The sequence below is a fragment of the Oncorhynchus keta genome, chromosome 1, assembly GCF_023373465.1.
Source record: "Oncorhynchus keta strain PuntledgeMale-10-30-2019 chromosome 1, Oket_V2, whole genome shotgun sequence".
NCBI classification, from domain to species: domain Eukaryota; kingdom Metazoa; phylum Chordata; class Actinopteri; order Salmoniformes; family Salmonidae; genus Oncorhynchus; species Oncorhynchus keta.
The window spans coordinates 43,633,495-43,657,063 of NC_068421.1; the positions used below are offsets into that span (position 1 = coordinate 43,633,495).

Genomic DNA, 23,569 nt, shown 5'->3' on the forward strand with positions numbered 1-23,569 from the left:
TAAGTATCGAAAGTAGGGGCTGTGGGGCGACGCACAATTGGCCTAGCGTCGTCCGGGTCAGAGAGGGGTTGGCCGGTAGGGATGTCCTTGTCTCATCCCGTACCAGCGACTCCTGTGGCGGGCCGGGTGCAGTGCGTGCTAACCAAGGTTGCCAGGTGCACGGTGTTTCCTCCGACACATTGGTGCGGCTGGCTTCCGGGTTGGATGCGCGCTGTGTTAAGAAGCAGTGCGGCTTGGTAAGGTTGTGTAGCGATGAGACAAGATAGTAGCTACTAAAAACAATTGGATACCACGAAATTGGGGAGAAAACGGGGTAAATTATTTAAGACATCATTTACAAACTAAGCATGTGTGTTTAGTTAGCCCGCCAGATCAGAGGCAGTAGGGATGACCAGGAATGTTCTCTTGACAAGTGCGTGAATTAGACCATGTTCCTGTCCAGCTAAACATTCAAAATGTAACAAGTACTTTTGGGTGTCAGGGAAAATGTATGTAAAAAGTACATTTTCTTTACAGATACTACTTAAGTACTTTAATCTCTAGCTCTTTCAGTGGTGTACAGTAACATGTAGCAAATCATTACTCGAAGTAAAGCTATTCTAATGTTCTAGGCAGTTTTCGTTGGGAAAAGTCACTTGACAACACTAAACGTTAACTCTTGTCTTTTTAGAATATAATGATGAGAAACACCTGTCAACTGTAGAAAAGTACTTAGGCCCATCGCCCCATGGTGCACAGGTCATTAATGACGGCAGCCTCTAGTGAACTCAACATTGGGCAGTTTTCTCCACTTGGTTCCAGGAGTAGCCGATCTTTCTGTGGAAATAAGTTATTCAATTCCGTTCATTCATTTCCAGTCAATGAAATATGGCCGAATGTATGAATCCATAGTTTAATATTTGACACCTTTTCTCACAGTACACACTGATAATACTACATGTATATGCAGAGCTGTGTGTGGTGAGCCAGGGGATGAGTCAGTGGGTTTTGCACAGACAGACAGACAGACAGACAGGAGGCAGGCTTTACAAGATTGATTTATTAACTAGAATACAGGTCCACGTAAGGCCTTGCTGTATACACCATTCCTATTGAGACAAATTACCATACTCTTAGCAAATAATGACAGCATTTTTTTTGTGTTGACAGATTTTTTTTTAGTTTACTTCCATTTTATCTTTTATACAGGTTAACTTTTTCCCCATTATTTCATTGTTTTTTAATCTTCTTGTCTTAAATACTGAAGAGTGGTCGAGCCACCTCCCTTGCCTGGGCAAATATCATGCACTATACCGGGCTGGTCTCTTCACCATTCACAAAATTGTTTCAAAAAAACATAGTTTTTTTTTTATTATTAAAAAGAAAAAAGAAAAACAATTCTATCACCATTGACTAAAGGGCAAAGTGTTAGACCCCCTAACATACAAATAAACAACCATTTGAATATAGTTTGCTTGTTTCTCATTTTAACTTAACAGACCATCTCTCACCATTGTTGCAAAAAATAAAGAAAAAAGAAAAGCCACAAGATCGCAGAACCAAAGTCACATTTTTAATACCATAGTTTTTTTCCTCTCCACGTGTCGCTTTGCTTCCTCTCTCCCCCACCTTTTGTGTTTTTTAGTTGTTGCACAGTCTTTGGCTGCCTCACAGTCTGTTCAGTATTAACACATTGATATACACAGGGAATGCCACTGGCCGGCATTCAAAAGTACCAGAGTTTGCACAACCCCCCTTCCTCCCTCCATCTCCCAAATAATGATCCCATTCACCTCTCCCTCTCTGACTCACTCTCCATCTGTGAAAAGTAAACCTATAGGTAACTAAGAGGATAACTGTGGTCAGGTCCAGTTTACATTATGTGGGGTAATGACCGTGAGGATAAATACATTCTCCACTATAAGCGACATGGTCTTAAGTGTCGAGTTTACACTGATGTCTGGCTACTGTTGACAGCTCAAATGACATCAGTCCTTCACACAGACAAAACAAACGTCATATAGGTAGTGTATGATAGGTCATTGGGTTGGCGTCAAGGTGTAACTCCAGTGATCGGAAGGGAGGCCTGTCAGTCAAGACAAATGGGAACTGGAGAGAGGTGGAGACAAGCATGAGTGTGTAAGCAGAGGGTCAAAATGAAACAAATTACATGACCTTGGATTCACTCAACGTGCGCGAGTGCGCACGCACACACACACACACACTCTAGCGATCAAACAGGTTTCTATGACAACCACAGACAGAACCATTGGAATTCCGCAGTCATCAACACAGATGAATAGATGGTCTGTTCTGCTCCATCCCGGAGCGCCTCTCTGGACTAGGGAACGGTGCCGTTTCAAAAGAGGGCAGGGGTACCAAGTGGTGCCAACCAGGAAGTGGGACACCAATAAACACAGGATGGCATTGAGGGACTATCAACACCACTGGCTGCGTTTCAATACTCTGAACGAGCTTCCTCATCTCCTTTCCTTTGTGTCCTTCCCGGTCATAGTCAGCTGAATGGATCTGAACCGCTATCCTGAGCCAGCCTCGGTACAAAAACACATGACTAAACATCACCACATACCGCCAACTAGCAGAGCCCAGATGGACACTGGACTAGTCACTGGACTGTCTGCATCATGGACAGCTGACATGAAATGTCATCATACGCTCCTTCAACACCACACTCTGGAGAGTATATACATCTGTAGCAAAGTGCTGGCACCCTAGCAACACAACAGATATGAGCCTCATCCACAGGCTAATCTCAATGCAGTTTATATGGCTTTCATAGTATAGACTCTCCATTTACGTTATATACAAAGAATTCCTATTGGGCTCAATATGTCCCATTTGACTTGACATTCAATAGGTAAATATGGGGGATTACGCATGTAGAAAGATCTAATATTACACCCAGGGGGGGAATGGTGTTCCGCCCATGCAGTGGTGGGTGAGGTCATAGCTGCAGTAACTATGTCATCCACCAGATGGCAATGGCGTGTTCTCAGTGAGGTGACTACACAACTTCACAACGCATTAGACGTGGTGAGAAAGTGTTGGCGCACTTTGCACTAAAGAGGATCCCAAAAGTGCTCTGCAGTCTCTCAATCTCAATAAACTTCAGAGATCTCTACACTAATGATTCTCCCGCTCTCTACCATATTAGAAGCATGTGCACACATGTACGCAGACACACACACACACACACACACAAAGGTCATGCCCCCCATGTCTCTCCAGGATTCCAAACCCTTCATTGGTAACAGGAGGAAGTATGAATTCCCTGCCACCACTTCCCAATGCCTCCTGGGATCCTTATGGAAATCGTTATGGTTGTTCCTCTTGGCATTCCGTGTCTAATTGCCTAAATGCTTTTCAGAGTCCGTAAAGTGCATCCCTGAATCCCACCCCTTCCAAATCCCAATCCATATCTCAGTCCTTCCTACCTCTCCCTGACAGTTATTCCCACCCTTCACAGAAAGCACATGGGCCAATAAGAAGTAAGCATTGATATCTGACAGGAGGGACTTGCTGTGTGAGAGTGCATTCTGATTGGTCAGTCATCAACGGAACACTCCAAAACTGATCCACAGTTTGAAAATCAAAAAATGGAAGCATAGGGGGGGGGGGGACTAAAGAGGAAAGGTGGAACAACAAACATCAGGAAGAAACAGGGAGGGTAAAATATATCCTCTTTAATCAAAAGAAAAACAACAGTCTTCCAGCGTTGCCTGGAGGCTCAGGGGCATGTGTCAGAGGAGAGAGAGCGGAACGGAAGGAGCTCTCCCAAGATGCCGAGGGTGTGAGACCACCCAAAGTTCCGTGCTCTAGCCTCCCTGCAGATCCAGTTAGTTGAGACTTTTGTTCTTGGCATTATCTCTGGCTGTAGCAGACACTGAAGCGAAGGGGGTGGGGTGGGGTGGGGGGGTTTAGGAATGAGTCTATTGAAGTGGAAGCTGGTCCATGGGGGAGAGGTGAAGCATGCCTCTAGTCCATTTCCTGGTAACAGTGGTCAAATAAACATAGAGAAGCTACTGGTCAGGTCCTCCCTCCACCTGGACCCAGGATCAACCTGGGAGGACAGGGCAGTCGCTGGCAAACCACAGCCCCATCGCGGTGAGGAGTGGGGGCGAGGAAAGTGGGACACTGGGCAGTGGTTTTAGAGTCCAGCTAGGAGGTCCATATAGTTCAATGTCCTCCCACACTTCCCCCACAGATACCCTGCCTGGCTACAGTCAGCAGTTCTGAGGTCCCTTATGGTTGGGGAGGGACATGTACACGTGGTGTTTGTGTGTGTTGGATGGGGAAAGAGGGAGGTACTCTCTAAGGCAGTGGAGAAGGGGGCAGAAGAAATGGTAGCGGGAGAAGAGTCAATAGACTACAGTGGTACGGGAAGACACATGTTGTACTAGTGGCTCAATAGTTCCTCTTTCCCACCCCTTCCGTGCGTAGTGTGTGTGTGTGTGTGTGTGTGTGCGTATATCTTTAAAATGCAAATGGGGTTGGATAACCCCCTCTCCCAACAGTTTTCCCCTATATGTACTGCATCTCACTCACAACCTCATCTTCTCGTTCGCTTTCCCTCTCTCAAACCCACTCTCCTCTCGTTCCCTCCATACTTCTCACCACCCCTTCAAAATCTCGTCCACTTACAATCTTCTCTCACCGCTCCCTCATACCTCTGAATCTCAAACTCTTTCCATCTCGCTCTCAAATCTCTCTTTCCTTCCATCACTGGTTCACAGCATGTGTTGTTCCGTGGGGGTGTGATGGGGATGCAGGGGGGGCAGTAGGGCCTGGATGGGGGACTGGGGGGTGTGGGGCGGGGAATGCTGGATCTGGGTATGGGGCGGCCCGTAGTGTGGGATGACGGGCGGCGTGGCGGGCATAACGTAAGGGGCCGGGGCCGGTGTGAGTGAGGGAGAGTTGTACGCCAAGGAGGAGTAGGCAGAGGTTCCCCCGTGGGAGGAGAGGGTGGCTGTGGGGGAGGCGTGCCCGCCAGGGGTGTCAGACAGGGGCTGGTTGTAGAAGAAGAAAGCACACTGGTGGATGAAGGACTCGATGATTGTCTGGTAGGTTCGTGTGGCCGTCAGGGCGTCCATGGTGGTGAAGTCGGGCCGCATCAGAGTGGGCCAGAAACAGATGGACAGGTTCTCACTGGTCATCAGGTTCAAACGGTTATTCTGACTCACCCTGAGAAAGGGAGGGAGGGTTAAGGGAGAGATAGAGAGAAAACAATGTAAGTTGTTCAAGAAATCCTAAAGTAACAATCTAGAAATCTAAACTCCCCAGTGTTTGTGCTATGACTCAACTGACTGAATATAAAGCTGACTCTAAATAGAGCCAGGGGTGTAGCTGACAGGGTGGAAGGTCAAAGGTTGCGGGGTGGACGACTGTTACTGTGGTCAGCATGACTGTCACCGCCCCGTCACTGAGCCACTCACTTGTTCAAGTGATTGATGACGTATTTGAAGACGTCATAGTTCTCCCTGGGGAAGCGGCGCAGGATGTCCTTCATGGCGTGAACTCGCTGATCCCGATCGTTGATCTCTGATCGGGGCGAAAGGAGACAGGAGAGGTTAGAGAGAAAGAACGAAAGCGCACACATGTGCAGGGGCAGGGGACGCATGGCACACACTGAGACAAACTGAAATCACAGCTGAGAGCCAGAGATGACTCAATGCATAGCAGTGATCACACACACAGAGTGAGAGTGGGTTGTGCTGAGCCCAATGATAGGAGTGAGTCAGACAAGCTGATATCAGCACTCCCAACACAGCCAGTCTTATGTTTCCATGTGAGCGAGGCAGATGGAGCCACACACACACACACCATTTCACATGTTATCCAGCTCCTTCTTCAAACCATGTGTTCACTTCTTCTGCAGTCTACAGGGTCATAGGCAGAGTTCTGCAATCCATCCTGGAAGCGTTTATTTTCTAACTAGTCTTTAAACGGTGTGTGTAGAGTCTCTCTCCTGCTGCAGGGTTTCATCAGGGTTTCGTCACGGCTCAGGGGCCTCGCGCACACACACACACACACACACACACACACTGAATGATGACCGCCCTCCAGAGTAGAGGTAAATCTCTGGGCCGCGACGCTACACCTTAAATCTCCACGACAACAGATTACAAAACGCAATGGGAGTGAAAGAACAGAAAGGAAAGAAGTGTACTTGATATTCTAACATTCTGTATGACTTTTGTTTGTCTTGCTTCACAGCAAATTTGTGCATCTTCCATTGGAGGAGGAGGAGGGGGACCATACTCGTTGAATTTCATAACACTATACTAACTATATTGCACCATGGTGTAGCTGGAGGACAGGTAGCTTCCGTCCTCATTTTTTTCACACCTTTATTTAACCAGGTAGGCCAGTTGAGAACAAGTTCTCATTTACAACTGCGACCTGGCCAAGATAAAGCAAAGCAGTGGGACAAAAACAACAAGAGTTACACATGGGATAAACAAACGTACAGTCAATAACACAATAGAAAAATGTGTATACAGTGTGTGCAAATGAAGTAAGGAGGTAAAGGCAATAAATAGGCCAATAGTGGCAAAGTAATAACAATTTAGCAATTTACACTGGAGTGATATATGTGCAGATGAGGATGTGCAAGTAGAAATACTGGTGTGCAAAATAGCAGAAAAAAATGAAGAAATATGGGGATGAGGTAGGCAGTTGGTTGGATGGGATATTTACAAATGGGCTGTGTACAGCTGCAGCGATCGGTAAACTGCTCTGACAGCTGACGCTTAATGTTAGTGAGGGAGATATGTCTCCAACTTCAGTGTTTTTTGCAATTTGTTCCAGTCACTGGCAGCAGAGAACTGGAAGGAAAGGCAGCCAAAGCAGGTGTTGGCTTTGGGGATGACCAGTGAAATATACCTGCTGGAGCGAGTGCAAGGGATGGGTGTTGATATGGTGACCAGTGAGCTGAGATAACGCGGAGCTTTACCTAGCAAAGACTTGGAGCCAGTGGGTTTGGCGACGAATATGTAGCGAGGACCAGCCAACGAGAGCATACAGGTCGCAGTGGTGGGTAGTATATTGGGCATTGGTGACAAAATGGATGGCACTGTGATAGACTGCATCCAATTTGCTGAGTAGAGTGTTGGAGGCTATTTTGTAAATTACGTCGCCGAAGTCAAGGATCGGTAGGATAGTCAGTTTTACAAAGATATGTTTGGCAGCATGTGTTGAGGAGGCTTTGTTGCAAAATAGGAAGCCGATTCTAGATTTAACTTTGGATTGGAGATGCTTAATGTGAGAGTCTGGAAGGAGAGTTTACAGTCTAAACAGACACCTAGGTATTTATAGTTGTCCACATATTCTAAGTCAGAACCGTCCAGAGTAGTAATGCTAGTCGGACGGGCGGGTGAGGGCAGCGATCAGTTGAAGAGCATGCATTTTGTTTTACTAGCATTTAAAAGCAGTTGGAGGCCAGGGAAGGAGTGTAGTATGGAGTTGAAGCTCGTTTGGATGTTAACACAGTGTCCAAAGAAGGGTCAGAGGTATACAGAATGGTGTCGTCTGCGCAGAGGTGGATCAGAGACTCACCAGCAGCAAGAGCGACATCATTGCTGTATACAGAGAAGAGTGTCAGCCCGAGAATTGAACCCTGTGGCACCCCCATAGAGACTGCCAGAGGTCCGGACAACAGGCCATCCGATTTGACACACTGAACTCTATCTGAGAAGTAGTTAGTGAACCAGACAAGGCAGTCATTAGAGAAATCAAGGCTGTTGAGTATGCCGATAACAATACGGTGATTGACAAGAGTCTAAAGCCTTTGCCAGGTCGATGAAGACGGCTACACAGTACTGTCTTTTATCAATGGCAGTATTGATATAATTTTGGACCTTGAGCGTGGCTGAGGTGCACTTGTGACCAGCTCGGAAACCAGATTGCATAGCAGTGGGATTTCAAATGGTCGGTGATCTGTTTGTTCACTTGGCTTTCGAAGACTTAAGAAAGGCAGGGCAGGATGGATATAGGTCTAACAGTTTGGGTCTAGAAGGTCTCCCCCTTTGAAGAGGGGGATGACCTTGGCCGCTTTCTCAGACGCTTTCTCAGAATCTCAGACGATACGAAAGATGTTGAACAGACTAGTAATAGGGGTTGCAACAATGGCGGCAGATAATCTTAGGAAGAAAGGGTCCAGATTGTCTAGCCCAGCTGATTTGTAGGGATCCAGATTTTACAGCTCTTCCAGAACAGAAGCTGTCTGGATTTGGGTGAAGTAGAAGCGCGGGGGGGGTCCTTGGGCCAGTTGCTGAAGGGGGTGTGGAGCTGTTGGCCGATGTTGGGGTAGCCAGGTGGAAAGCATGGCCAGCTGTAGAGGAATGCTTATTGAAATTCTCAATTCTCAATCAATTTATCAGTGATGACCGTGTTTCCTAGTCTCAGTGCAATGGGCAGCTGGGAGGAGGTACTCTTATTCTCCATGTACTTTACAGTGTCCCAAAACCTTTTGGAATTAGTGCTGCAGGATGCAAATTTCTGTTTGAAAAAGCTAGCCTTTGCTCTCCTAACTGACTGTTTGTATTAGTTCCTGACTTCCCTGAAAAGTTGCATATCGCGGTGACGATTCGAAGCTAGTGCAGTACGCCACAGGGTTTTTTTGTGCTGGTCAAGGGCAGTCAAGTCTGGAGTGAACCGAGGGCTATATCTGTTCTGAGTTCAACATTTTTTGAAAGGGGCATGCTTATTTAAGAAGGTGAGGAAAGTACTTTAAAAGAACAACCAGGCATCCTCTACTGATGAAATCAATATCCTTCCAGGATACCCGGGCCAGGTCGATTAGAAAGGCCTGCTAGCAGAAGTGTTTTAGGGAGCGTTTGACAGTGATGAGGGACCCATTACAGACCCATTACGCAGTGATCGCTGAGATCCTGGTTGAAAACAGCAGAGGTGTATTTAGAGGGCAAGTTGGTCAGGATGATATCTATGAGGGTGCCCGTGTTTACGGATTTGGGATTGTACCTGGTAGGTTCCTTGATCATTTCTGATTGTAGGACGACCGGGGTGTAAAGCATATCCCAATTTAGGTCACCTAGACGATAGATGGGGGGAAATCAATTCACATATGGTGTCCAGGGCACAGCTGGGAGCTGAGGGGGGTCTATAACAAGCGGCAACAGTGAGGGACTTATTTCTGGAGAGATGGCTCTTTAAAAGTAGAAGCTCAAACTGTTTGGGCATAGACCTGGATAGTATGACAGAACTCTGCAGGCTCTCTCTACAGTAGACTGCAATTCCGCCCCCTTTAGCAGTTCTATCTTGACGGAAAATGTTGTAATTGGAGATGGAAATTTCAGAATTTTTGGTGGCCTTCCTAAACCCGGATTCAGACACCGCTAGGACATCGGGGTTGGCGGAGTGTGCTGAAACAGTGAATAAAGCACATTTAGGGAGGAGGCTTCAGATGTTAACATGCATGAAACCAAGACTTTTGTGGTTGCAGAAATAAAAAAACGAGTGTGCCTAGGGACACACAGGGCCTGGGTTAACCGCTACATCACCAGAGGAACAGAGGAGGAGTAGGATGAGGGTATTGCTAAAGGCTATAAGAAATAGTTGCATAGTGCAGTGGGGGTAAACCTAGGCATTGAGTGACGATGAGAGAGGTTGCATCTCTGAGGCACCAGTTAAGCTAGGTGCAGTCAGACCAGTCGTGATGGATCGGCGGGGCTCCGTGTTGACAAAGGGTCCAGGCCAAATGGCAAGAGAGGTATTGTAGTTGGTGTACTTTGTTTGCTAGACGGGAGATGGGCCTAGTTCGAGGCTAGCTCGAGGCTAACTGGTGCATGCTTTTCGACAAGGGCGTTAGCCACAGTAGCCACAGTAGCCACTAGCTGCGAAGATCTAGTGTAATGGTCCAGAGCTTGTGGCAGGATTCCGGTGATGTAGTGGGGAAAAAAACAAGTCCGATATGCTCAGGGCTGATATCGCTCTGTGCTGACTGGCAGGTGTTTTCCGGGCTAAAGCAGCTTGTGGAGAAGCTAAAGGTAAAGTCCACTAGCAGTGGCTAACAATGACTAAATAGCTAGTAGCTAATTAGCTGGCTAGCTTCTGATGGAGGTTACAGTTATAAGGTCTAAAAAATAGCAGATCCGTACCACATTGGGTGAGGCGGGTTGCAGGAAGGTATATTTAATTCGAAAATGGAAAAAAAAGAGATCGAAATAAAATGAAATGTATACAAAAAATACAATATTTACATGGGACGAAAAAAAACATGTCTTACTGCTGCGCCATCTTGGATGGGTGCATTGACTTCAATACGAAACCCAGGAGGCTCATGTTTCTCACCCCTTCCATAGATTTACAGCAATTATGACAACTTCCGGAGGACGTCCTCCAACCATTCAGAGCTCTTGCAGCATGAACTGACATGTTGACCACCCAATCACATTATCAGTGAATGAATCTGGTACTGAAAGCATAAGATACAGCTAGCTAGCACTGCAGTGCATAAAATGTGGTGAGTAGTTGACTCAGAGACAGAAAGACAATAGTTGAACAGTTAAATTAAATTCTTCAAAAATGAAAAGCAAAAGAGCTTTATAGTTGTCTTTTTTTCACTTTCACTTACTTTGCTAGTGAATGCAGCGAGCTAGTTTAGCCTATTCAAACACCCGGCTCAAACAGAGAGGGATGCTGTTAGCTAGCTGGATATCCAACACTGGAACACTTCCAAGTCAAGGTAAGCTTTTGTTTTATTCATTTATTGGAACAAGGGCCCACCGGTGTAACTGATAAACTGCTTGCTGTTGACTGTACTGCATGATTGTAACGGGTTTACTAACGCGTTAGTTCTCGTAGCTATGTTGACCATGGCGTTAATATGGTGACAATGTAGGCTGTGAAGTTTTGGCCTGCAAAGTTTTTTTGTCTGGTCACAGAAAACTGATGTGTTGTACACTGAAGTCCACAAGCGAAGGGAAAAGGTGAGAAGAGGAGAGCAGGTAGATGCGAGAAGGAATTATACAATGATCAAAAGGATCATGCTGTTTGTATGTGGCTGCTATGAAAGTGAATTGTTTTTGCGTGTGATCAGGGGTGTATTCATTCCGCCGATTCAGTTTAAAAAAAAACATCTTAAACGGAAGCAAACGTAAACGAAACTTGGATAAACATACTTGCTTATGTCCAATAGAAACTCTTGTTTGCAACTGTTGGACTAATGTTTACACCCTAGATCAGCTAGATGCAGGCAAGAGAGTGCAAGGCGGTATTGAACGTGTCAATGTCTGTCACCTTGATTCCTCACATTTCGCTTGACCTGTGCACCTAAGTTGTAAACTTTCATTCATAGGTTGTAGCAACCTCATGATGGGTATAGGGAGAATTTGACTATCATGTAGTGGCTTAAACCTATTGATGTTACATTGAGCTGGGTGAATGGAATATGAATGGCAGACATCCAACATGCTGTATTAGAAATAAGGCCATGATCAGAAATTAAATGTAAAAAAAAAAAGAAAAAGTGTCCTCCCTTATCTTAAACAGCACCGACCACCACTGGCTTCTTCATAGAGCAAGGACAACCCTAATAACAGCCCAAGCACTCCCCCAAGCCTCTTCCCAGCCCAGCACCCCTTTCTCTACCCCCCCTCCTCGACCCCACATTTCCCCCAGCCCCCTCTGTCCCCTCTCCCCAGACCCATGTCTTACTGAAAGCCTCCACCAGTTCGATCTGATGGCTGTAGGGCACCAAGGGTTCTGGCAGCTCAGAGAAGAAGGCCTTCATGGCCCCGGCCACCGTGTTGATAGTGAAGTCCTTCTCCACCAGGTCCAGGTTATGGTCTAGCAGAGAGACAGAGAGCGAGGGAGAGACAGAGGTTCATGAGAATAAGACACGGAAGAGACACCTAATTTAGAACATGATCTACAAGAGACAACAATATGAAACGCACACACAAAAAGGCCCGCCTTAAACTCGTTCGTTTCACTGCTATAGTATCACCCCACCTGGTGATGGACTAAAATACCTGACTAAACAAACCACAACACCAGCACACAATAAAAGTTCCGTATATCTTAGTCCCGTATATCACTGCTTATCCCGTTAGAAGGAACTGCACCCAATTGGCTCCAGCTCCTCGGTGAGTCTCTTTTATCCAGTGTGGCAGGTCAGCACAAGGGACCACATGGGAGAGAATGGGAATGAGGTCAGCAGCACCAGAAGCACAACTGCTGATTAAAAACTATAAACCAAGAGTAATCACAGGCGACGCCCGTCCCACTTGACACGGGGCTTGTTGATCAAAACACAGAGAAAAGAGTGTGAGAGAAGGAAGGGGTGAAGGAGGGGAGGAGAGAAGGATACAAATATATAGACTGTTAAAAACCCTTCTGATTACTCTCTCCGATCTATGACAAATGTGGAGGAAGAGAGGCGAGGAGATGGGGGGAGGAATAGAAAGTAGGGGGATTGATTGTGGAAGAGTTTAGACAGATAGCAATGGTTGGGGAGAGGGGATAAACGAGGAAGGATGAAAATAGGACCTGTTGTGTGCATAACAGAGCAGCTTCAGTGATGACACTGGTCCCAAGTCAGTTCTCACCCAGTAATGCCTAGTGCTTCTGATTCAGACCTGTTCTCAGACCAGGCCTCAGAGTGAGCTCCAGATCTCAGTGCTCCGGTTTAGATAAAAACAGCCGACATAAGGAGAGACGAGACGAAACTAGACCGTTTTAGAATTTTGTGTGGAAGAATAGCTGACTAAAGACAGGGCATTCAGATCAAGAAGACGAGATGGGCAGTTGAGACCGTTTCCACGGTAACAGTGAATCTTCACAATGACTTGGATAACAACTTTGATACAAAGTTGCCACTTGTTATATATAGCACGGTGTTGTAGTGAACAAGTATCATAAAATACATGCACCAGAAACAGGGCACACAGACTTGTCAGATAAATATCAGCAAGCTAGGCTTGCTAACGGCATTAAAACAGCTAGCCAGCGGTTTGCTTGGCTAAACACAGAACGTCAGGGCACTGCTCTCTAATTGGCTAAACAAATCCGTCTCATGCCAAGTCTTTAGCTAAGATTTGACATGTTGAACCTTGGAAACTCCAGCAGCTGACATGAGAAGTTCTAAAACTAGTCTGGTCTCGGCTGTTGTATCTGAACTGGGTGTGTGGTTCTATCGCCATGGGTTACCTTTGCTGTAAAGGGTGGCTAGGTGATAGCTGATTGGGTGCTATGGTCTACCGGTGCCGTAATTTCACTTGTAATTGTATTGTCACCTTGGTCTAGGGTCCTGTTCGACTGGACACAGGATTTCGCTTCTGATTACCTCAGGCGGATTCAGCCTCACCGATTTCTCACACACACACACACACACACACACACACACACACACACACACACACACAAGCAAGCATGCTTCATTAACCAAACCAATCTGGGAGGAAATTAACGGCCCACACCACACATATGCATGTACACACACACACGCTACGGTGTTAGGAAGGCCTCTCCTTCCTGCATATCCATGATACAGATGCTCCCAGGTTAATTAGGTGAATCCATTGGACAACAGGCTTCTGGACAGATACAACACACTAACACTGCACCTCCATGGCCTGTTTGTGCCTAGGTATACGTGTGTGTGTGTGTGTATTGGTGAGTGTGTGTGTGTATTCGTGAGTGTGTGTGTGTGTGCCTGTATGTGCATAGGTCAGTACGTGTACATAGGCATTGGCCACGGGTGGCACGGGGTCTGACGACCCTACAATAATTACACTCAGTCTGACCAGGCAATGTTTTTCCACTCCTCAATTGTCCAGTGTTGGTAAGCACGTGCCCACCGCAGCCGGTTCTCGTTTTTAGCTGATAGGAGTGGAACCCGGTGTGGTCGCCTGCTGCAATAGTCCATCCATGACAAGGACTGACGAGTTGTGCTTCATCAAATGACGTTCTGCACACCACTGTTGTGCTGCGCTGTTATTTGCACGATTCGTGCCATTCTCCTTCGATCTCTCATCTACGAGCTGTTTTCACCCACAGGACTGTCACTGACTGGATGTTCTCTGTGTGTCGCCCCATTCTGAGTGAACACTTGACCAGCGTGCAGGGGTGCACGTCCAGGTTTTTTACCCTTACACGACACAGCGGATTCCAACTATCAAAGCTTGATGATTAGTTGATTATTTGAATCAGCTGTGTAGTGCTAGGGTTTAAAACTAAAACGTGCACTCCTTGGGGTCCCGAGGACAGTTTGGGAAAGCTTGCCATTGACACTCGTGGGTTTTTAAAAAAGCCCAGGAAGCCGGCCGTTTCTGAGATACTGGAAACGGCATGCCTGGCACCGATGATCACACCACACTCAGTTGCCTAGGTCACTTGTTTTGCCCATGCTAATGTTCAATCGAACAGTAACTGAATGCCTCGATGCCTGTCTGCCTGCCTGCTTTATATAGCAACCCACAGCCACATGACTGTAGGAGTGGAGCTTTTTCGTGAACCTAATAAACTGGCCACTGAGTGTAAGGCATATTGTTGACAATTCATATTGTTGGTGTGTTGAATGTCTACGGTCAAAAAGAGAGGGTCTGGTAACTCACCCTGGTCAAACTGCCTCTGCATGCTCTCCATCTCTGACTTGTTCCCACTCACCCTGTAGATCCCTTCTGTAGTGATACCTGAGAGAGAGAGCGGAGAGAGAAGCAAGAGAGAGAGAGGGAGGGATTCAGTACACTTTATCCACTTGATGCATTCAACATGACATTTTATCATCAATCCAACTCACAGTCTGAACACACACACACACACCGATAAGTACCCCTATATATCCTCTGCATAAGCAGCTCCAATAGAGTGCTGTTAGAAGCCGTGTTCTATGCAGAGATTGTGTGGTAATGAAACAACAGACACATTGGAGAGTCTATTAGTGGCCTCCCACCGAGACAGATCATAAGCGCCATCAATGAGACTCATAAAGCACCAGGGCAGGCTTGCAGAAAGTGTTCCGGTGCTTTCTGTCCTTCTGGGGCTACTAGAGTTCAAGATCCATAAAAATGACTTAATGAACTCTGGTCCCATGTGTTCTATCATCTCGCTCTTTCTCCTCTCTCCTTATCATCCTCTCCTCTCTCTGCAATCCATGCCTTTACCACAGTCATGGAGAGGACAAGGGTGTGGAAAGGTGGTGAGTGAGAGCGCTAGAGAGAGGGAGGCGGGAGGGAGACAAAGACAAAATCCCGAGACAGGGAGAGGCGGGAGGAAATGAGTCTCTCAGTCAAGACGAGCAGCATCGATCCCCTCCTTCTGCCGATCAATTATCCACAAAAGCTTTTCTAGCCAGACTCCAGGGGAACAGGGGATGGAAAGCGAGATGGAGAGGGGAGGAGGGAGACATGGAGGGAGTGGAGGGAGAGAAATAGAAGAGAATAGCAAAAGGAGAGGAAGAGACATACTATATAATAATACATGCCATTTAGCAGAGGCTTTTATTCAAAGTGCAAACCCTTTCCCATTAGTGGCCCCAGCAGGAATCAAACCCATGACCCTGGCGTAGGGCTGTTATGGTGACCGTATTACCGCCACTCACGAGTCATGACCACAGTCAAATTGCACGTGACCGCTGAGTCATAGCAACCAGGCTTCTCCAAAACCGCTGATGGTCATTAGTAGCCTACCAAACATGCTAACGGCCAGTCGCTAATGGCCTGTCGCTAATGGCCTGGTACTCAGCGCTCCATTGTCCCTCTAATCACTCCGACATCAATGCAAATTCAATAGAAAATCAAATCAAACACTTCACGAGAGCCCTGGCATTCAGAGTTTGAGTGGAATGGGATCACCTGTTGCTCAGCGAGAGACAGCTCCTCATAGCCGGTTGAGGCACGGGATTGTGTTCCTATAAACCCACGTTGCGCAACATTTCTATAAACTATGCTAGGCAATTGTGTGAGAAAAAAAAGAAAGAAGAGTTTTGATCGCCTCTATTAAAAAAGAGGATCTCATCAGCTTTCTGTAAGCTATATAACTATATTTATTGAGAAACTTTCCTAATATTAAGCACATTGCTTCACTTTAAAAATCGGTGTAGACTATCTGGCTGGCATGAACATGAACGGCAGGAAAAGTGTCCTCCATTGGAGAGGCTCCGGGATGCTGGCCTTCTAGGTAGAACTGCAAAGAAAAAGCCATATCTCAGACTGGCCAATAAAAAGATTAAGATGGGTGAAAGAAAACAGACACTGGACAGAGGAACTCTGCCTAGAATACCAGCATCCCTGAGTTGCCTCTTCACTGTTGATGTTGAGACTGGTGTTTTGTGGGTACTATTTAATGAAGCTGCCGGTTGAGGACTTGTGAGGCGTCTGTTTCTCAGGGGCAGGGACTGGGAGACTAGTCAAGTTTGAGGGAAAGATGAACGGAGCAAAGTAGAGCGATTGAGGACCTCAGACTGGGGTGAAGGTTCATCGTCCAACAGGACAACGACCCTAAGCACACAGCCAAGACACAGGAGTGGCTTCTGAATGTCCTTGAACCCGATCGAACATCTCTGGAGAAAACTGAAAATATCTGTGCAGCGACTCCCCCCCATCCAACCTGGCGGCACTTGAGAGGATCTGCAGAGAAGAATGGGAGAAACTCCCTAAATACAGGTCTGCCAAGATTGTAGCGTCATACCCAAGAAGACGAGGCTGTAAACGCTGGCAAAGCTGCTCCAACAATGTACTGAGTAAAGGATCTGAATACTTATATAAATGTGATGTCTGTTTTTTATTTTTAATAAATTCGCACAAAAAAAACAAACATTTTAAAATCTTTTTTACCCCCTTTTTCTCCCCAATTTCGTGGTATCCAATTGTTAGTAGTTACTCATCGCTACAACTAGTGCACGGACTCGGGAGAGCGAAGGTCGAGAGCCATGTGTCTTCCGAAACACAACCCAACCAAGCCGCACTGCTTCTTAACACAGCGCGCATCCAACCCGGAAGCCAGCAGCACCAATGTGTCGGAGGAAACACTGTACACCTAGCTGCCTGGTCAGTGTGCACTGCGCCCGACCCACCACAGGAGTCGCTAGTGCGCGATGAGACAAGGGTATCCCTGCTGGCCAAACCCTCCCTAACCCGGACGACTCTAGGCCAATTGTGCGCCACCCCATGGGCCTCCCGGTCGCGACAGTCTCTGGTGGCACAGTTTTAATTAATTAATTTTAGAATAAGGATGTAACATAAATGTGTAAACAGTCAATGGGTCTGAATACTTTCCAAATGTACTGTATGTCTATCTACATACAGTGGTGGTTCCTCCTCTAAAAGTGTGTCATACTGCGGCACACCCAGCATTCTGTGGCAGGTCATTTAGTTCTCAGCAATTTCTTCTGTTACTGCAAGTTATTGCTAGTTTGACCACCAGAGGGCATCTTTGAGAAGCATTTGATAATATTCCGTATTGGCATTACCAGAGAATTTAAAACCTTTTTTGTAATAACATAGTACATGGGATTGATTAAGAAATTTGGTTTAATTAATTTGATTCATATTATGGTGTTTCCATTCAGAGAAAATAGTCAGTTTGTAAATTTGGGCGGTTTCGCTCTCGGAGTGCAAACTGGACGTTCGGGCCAAGGAGAAAGGTTGATTTGAGCGATCTGGCATTAACGGCAGTCATCACCCAAGCTAATGTTGGCTAGCTACTTCCAGACACAAATGAGACAACTTTTTTTACAACCATTTTACTCGCCCTAGCAGAGCTGGTAAGGCCGTCGTTTTGAAGTCATCGCAACAAAACAAAAATAGCAATCCTAATAGCATTTCAAATCGGTGGCTTTTGTCGAGCGATGGGCAACAATGCTTCGAGGGTGGCTGTTGTCTGTGTGTGCAGAGGGTCCCTGGTTCGGGTCCAGGTAGGGGCGAGGAGCGGGACAGAAGCAAAACTGTTACACGGGCATAATTTCAAAATCAGGATAATCTCCTCTTTGTAATTATGTAAGTTTGGGCAGCGTGCTCATTTGTCATCGATCGCCAGACCAGAAATAGTCAAACGTTTATTTTTCCCATACTTTTTCATTACGCAGACATAAGCACAGTTGACACCATCGAGGTGCGGATGTTTACTTTTACACAAGTTGTTTCTTTCCAGTTTCGTCTGACGAACAGGAAGGATTGTAGTGGTAAAATAAAAAGGGATACATTTTTTTTTATGGAATTCTAAGCATCACTCCAGTCAAAACGGGCTCTGCGAACGTTCGATTCCATTTAAGCCGTTTTTCAGCCTTGGGTGAATTTTGACTTGTTCGATTGTAGCCAGATAGCCAGAGTGAATTTACAAAAGCACCCAAATGTCCATTGAGAAAGCACAACGACCATACCATTTAGCTAAGCTAAGAATGGCGAGAATAATCAAGTCAATAAACATTGGGTAGTTAGATAGCCTATAGGCTAATATACTGGTAAGTTTGATGTATAACTACTAACGTTAGGCAGCTAGCTAACATACCGGTACATACTGCTGTAATGATATGCTATGTGGTTCATTCATAATGATAGCTAACAAATTGTCAGCCAACGTTATTTGAAAAGTCATTACATTATTACATTGTAACACCCCTTGGTCATTGGGCAAATCTGGTCAGTGATAAAGGGGGGTTTTCAAACCTAGCTCGGCTATTAGACTATTCTTTAGTAAAGGTTGAATAGTCAGTCTGTTGTTCAGCTATTAGCCCTCCTCCCCAACTTGCAACAAATTGCTGTTCCCATCTCATTCCTTTCCCTTTTCCACACATCATCATTCTGCTCCGGAGTGGCTTGCCTGTGGGCGTGCTGGCAGGATATGGCAGCATCTTCGGTTGTGCGTCAAGAATTCTGCATACAGTAGCACGTTTCTATGAAGGTGTGGTTACTCACGGGCAAATTGTTATATGCAATGGAGGTACATTTGTGTCTTTTGTCAAGAGGAAAACCTTTTTCATTTTCAATCAAAAATAAATTGTTCTGAAAGCAACTTTTTTCACAACACAAATTAAGTCAAAGCGGACACCTACGAAGATGGCATCTCAGGTAAACAGCACTGGGCTGTATTGAAGATGGCATCTCAGGTAAACAGCACTGGGCTGTATTGAAGATGGCATCTCAGGTAAACAGCACTGGGCTGTATTGAAGATGGCATCTCAGGTAAACAGCACTGGGCTGTATTGAAGATGGCATCTCAGGTAAACAGCACTGGGCTGTATTGAAGATGGCATCTCAGGTAAACAGCACTGGGCTGTATTGAAGATGGCATCTCAGGTAAACAGCACTGGGCTGTATTGAAGATGGCATCTCAGGTAAACAGCACTGGGCTGTATTGAAGATGGCATCTCAGGTAAACAGCACTGGGCTGTATTGACGGATCCTGAAATTACATCTGCTGCTTTAGATTGAATGGTCATATCTCAGTTATTGTTTTTCATATCTATAAAAAAATCATCTGTTTTCTTTACTTTCAGAGAGCGAGTTGACAAAGGGGTCGAAAATGTATATATTGCCAGATGTTCACTCTCTGAGGAACAGGCAGTGGAAGCTTTATTGCTGGCAAGTGTCCATAACCAGAACTAATTCAACTGTTCTGTGTTCTTTTTCTCCACCTCTGCCTGTCTTGTTGTACATGGAACCGGTCTCACATGCGTTAATTAAAAAACCCTTTAGATGTCAGCTGCTAATTTTCAGATTTACACCACATAAACACAGCCATTTTCACTATCTGTTGCTGCCAAGTCCTGATTTCCCTGGGGGTTAGCCTTGCAATAACCAAGTGGTGAGACACATAGCCCTCTATATTTAAGTGTTTCAGGTACACTCCGATAGGTGTCAGCGTCACATACAGTATCTTCTATTGTTTGTCCCCAAGTGTCTGTTTTTCAGCATAAAGCTCTCCGTAGCCACTTAGTGTGGACACCAGGTGAGACCACACGCAATAACAGTCTCTTCTTCACTTCCTCCCTGTCTCTAAACCCTCTAGGTTATATCAGCTGTTTTGGTGAACCCCTCCCGCATCTGAACTGGCTGACACAGAGGGCACAGCATGATCATAGGTGAGATGTCACTTGGTCGGGTCAACAGGAACTATTATTAAAGAGATGCTTTACATTGAAATACAGACAGATGTAGGAGTCCCAGAGTTAATGATCCAAGGTCAGTTTTTGCATTTCACCTCCTGATTTAAGATGACTGACCGTGTAAGAATAAAAAAACAAAACTAGGCTTAATCATGCTCTCTCGTCTGCAGGTATGTTTTGATGTGAAAGAGGAAGGCAGTCCCGTCCGTCATTGCCACCTCACCCGCTCTTAAGATAACCCTCGGGACAAACTGGGTGCCCAAGGCTGGTTAGGAGACACCACAACTGTGATGAACAGAGAGAATATTAGGGTAGCACTGAATCATACGCTGTCTGCCACTGTTCTTACCGCTTTCCCTTTGTCTGCTACACCGCTCTCCCCTTCTAGTCTTTCTTCCTCCTTTTATAATGCACACCATATGTGCAATGAAGTACATATTGAACTTGTATTTATAATATTACAATTATTATAATTACAATGCATTCGTAACACCTGGATAATTTCCCCCTTCTGATGACCAGGTGGCGAATCGCATCTCTGCATGTCTGGCAGACATATCAGTGTGGATGACGGATCACCACCTCAAGCTGAACCTCGGCAAGACGGAGCTGCTCTTCCTCCCGGGGAAGGACTGCCCGTTCCATGATCTCGCCATCACGGTTGACAACTCCATTGTGTCCTCCTCCCAGAGCGCTAAGAACCTTGGCGTGATCCTGGACAACACCCTGTCATTCTCAACTAACATCAAGGCGGTGGCCCGTTCCTGTAGGTTCATGCTCTACAACATCCGCAGAGTACGACCCTGCCTCACACAGGAAGCGGCGCAGGTCCTAATCCAGGCACTTGTCATCTCCCGTCTGGATTACTGCAACTCGCTGTTGGCTGGGCTCCCTGCCTGTGCCATTAAACCCCTACAACTCATCCAGAATGCCGCAGCCCGTCTGGTGTTCAACCTTCCCAAGTTCTCTCACGTCACCCCGCTCCTCCGCTCTCTCCACTGGCTTCCAGTTGAAGCTCGCATCCGCTACAAGACCATGGTGCTTGCCTACGGAGCTGTGAGGGGAACGGCACCTCAGTACCTCCAGGCTCTGATCAGGCCCTACACCCAAACAAGGGCACTGCGTTCATCCACCTCTGGCCTGCTCGCCTCCCTACCACTGAGGAAGTACAGTTCCCGCTCAGCCCAGTCAAAACTGTTCGCTGCTCTGGCTCCCCAATGGTGGAACACACTCCCTCACGACGCCAGGACAGCGGAGTCAATCACCACCTTCCGGAGACACCTGAAACCCCACCTCTTTAAGGAATACCTAGGATAGGATAAAGTAATCCTTCTCACCCCCCCCCCCCTAAAAGATTTAGATGCACTATTGTAAAGTGGCTGTTCCACTGGATGTCATAAGGTGAATGCACCAATTTGTAAGTCGCTCTGGATAAGAGCGTCGGCTAAATGACTTAAATGTAAATGTATAATGAACTTCTTTCAATAAAAGCGTTTCACATTCTCCACTGGTTGAAATTAAGTATCCCATTGAAATACTATCCCGTGTCCTCAGATTAATGCAGATGTAGGGAGTTAAATATGCACAGTTTTTTTCTCTGTAGATCTAAATTACAAATCAATCATGCTTCTAGTCTATTGCATCGTTACAATGTGTAATCATTGATGTCCCAGGCGCAGACGTGGTTAACACCGTTGAAGAGTATAATTGTAATACATACATGCAGACACAGCATCACTCAAATAATGGAGTTTGAAAAATAATGTCTCCGAAATTTATACCCGAATTTGCCATTCGCACCTTTATTTGCCAAGGAAGAGTACATGATCAGTGAATATATTCAATGTACAGGCTACAATGTGCGAATGTGGGCTACAATGTACAGGCTACATACAATGCGTGGTAATAACTGCAGCATATGTGTATATAGGACGTACATCCTTGGCACAATAAAGTTATTATATTCTACTCTATCCATAGGCTTCATTAATGCCATTCAGACTTGAAGTTGATACAACAACTGTGATAGCTGAGGTTCATAGATAAGTTCTGAACTAATATTCATACCAAACGTTTCAGGGTCCATATAGAGATCGGCTACATACTGTAGCTAACTACACATCCATAGGCATACAGTTATTTTTATCCTCCACTACACAATAAGCAAGTAAATAGTTAGCAGGCTGTTACTTCAGCTGCATTGCAAGGCAAGCTCACACAATTGTACATTCAATTTGCAGTAAATGCTTTAGCTAGCTAGATTCTTTACATCCACTATTTCACAAGACAACAGGCTGGTTTGCTGGTTTTCTCAGGAGTCCCTAAAACATTAAACAACACAAATTACAAATTCATTCTCCTAACACTAGATAGCTGGCTAATGTTAGCTAGTCAGATAACTTGCTAAATAGCGATTTTCGTAAATGAACTTTATGACAAAAAAATATGCAAACGTTTATCTCTACATTAAGTAACATATTCCTCTCAATTGTACATTTTTTTCCTTGACTAGTTATGACGTTATAACAACTTACATCTGGTTCCACCGCAATGTTTTATCAGCCATCTTTGTTGAAGAACGCCACATGGCAAGGGTGGCTTGATCCAAAATGTGTCATTGGAACCATGCGATATGATTGGTCATATAAAAACCTTGGGACCCAAATGCATAATGAGTGCTCTAACTCCCCCTTGTGGTGGTCTGGAGCAATGAGGCTGTGACGCTGGGTACCTCTAAGTCCCGCGGTGCAAGCTCACAACTTTTAAAGGAAGAACCACCGTAGGGTAGCAGGCTCTAAGGTGCAGGATTGAGTAACCGGGTGGTAGCCGGCTAGTGACAGTGACTAAGTCCAGGGCAGGGTACTGGGTGGAGGCCGGCTAGTACCGGCTATTTAACATTCTGATGGCCTTGAGATAGAAACCGTCTCTCGGTCCCAGCTTTATTTCGTTTGTGTAAAGATAAGATAAAAGTGAGAATATTCAGTTGAGTGAGAATATTATCACTTGTGAATGATGCCCAGCTCGAGCAGTCTAAAACCAAGAAAAAGTGAAAGCCCTATTTGTGACTTTTTCAAAAAGCATAGTTGCGTGCAACATGTAGCCCAGCCCATAGGCCTATATGTTTTGTTAAGGTTTGTATCACAAAAGTGGCCAAATAACTCAAACGTAACTTATAGGCCTAGGACCCCTGGAACATATTTGGAGAGCCCATAGCCTACAGAGTGCCTAGTGAAATGTGTTCTTATAAGAGGATCCCAGCTTTCGTGATGCTATATTTATTGCTAAACAACCGATGTAGCCTGCTTGGGATTTTAAAATCGTAACCACACGTAACCTCCATTTGCTATTCGAGTGCAGGCTACGGATTCATTTGGTTTTTTGTGGGCCGTATTCGACACATACACTGAGTCTACAAAACATTAAAGGGATAATCCACCCAAAACTACAAATTCCTATTGTTAAGAGTGTTAAACCGTGTTAAATAGCACTAATACGTGACAACAATAT

General features: G+C 45.7%; 1 protein-coding gene across 1 annotated transcript in view; it reads right to left on the reverse strand.

Annotated features, from left to right (window-relative positions):
• Positions 1–1,019: 1,019 nt before the first annotated feature.
• LOC118385905 (rho GTPase-activating protein 35-like) overlaps positions 1,020–23,569 on the reverse strand; it is a 90,398-nt gene continuing 67,848 nt past the window's right edge. Inside the window, exons 4-7 of the mRNA XM_035773129.2 lie at positions 14,574–14,651; positions 11,674–11,805; positions 5,433–5,538; positions 1,020–5,181 (exon numbers count right to left, since the gene is read on the reverse strand). Of these exons, the coding sequence (XP_035629022.2) occupies positions 4,728–5,181; positions 5,433–5,538; positions 11,674–11,805; positions 14,574–14,651 (770 nt within the window). The 3' untranslated portion in view covers positions 1,020–4,727. The remainder of the gene's footprint in view (positions 5,182–5,432; positions 5,539–11,673; positions 11,806–14,573; positions 14,652–23,569) is intronic.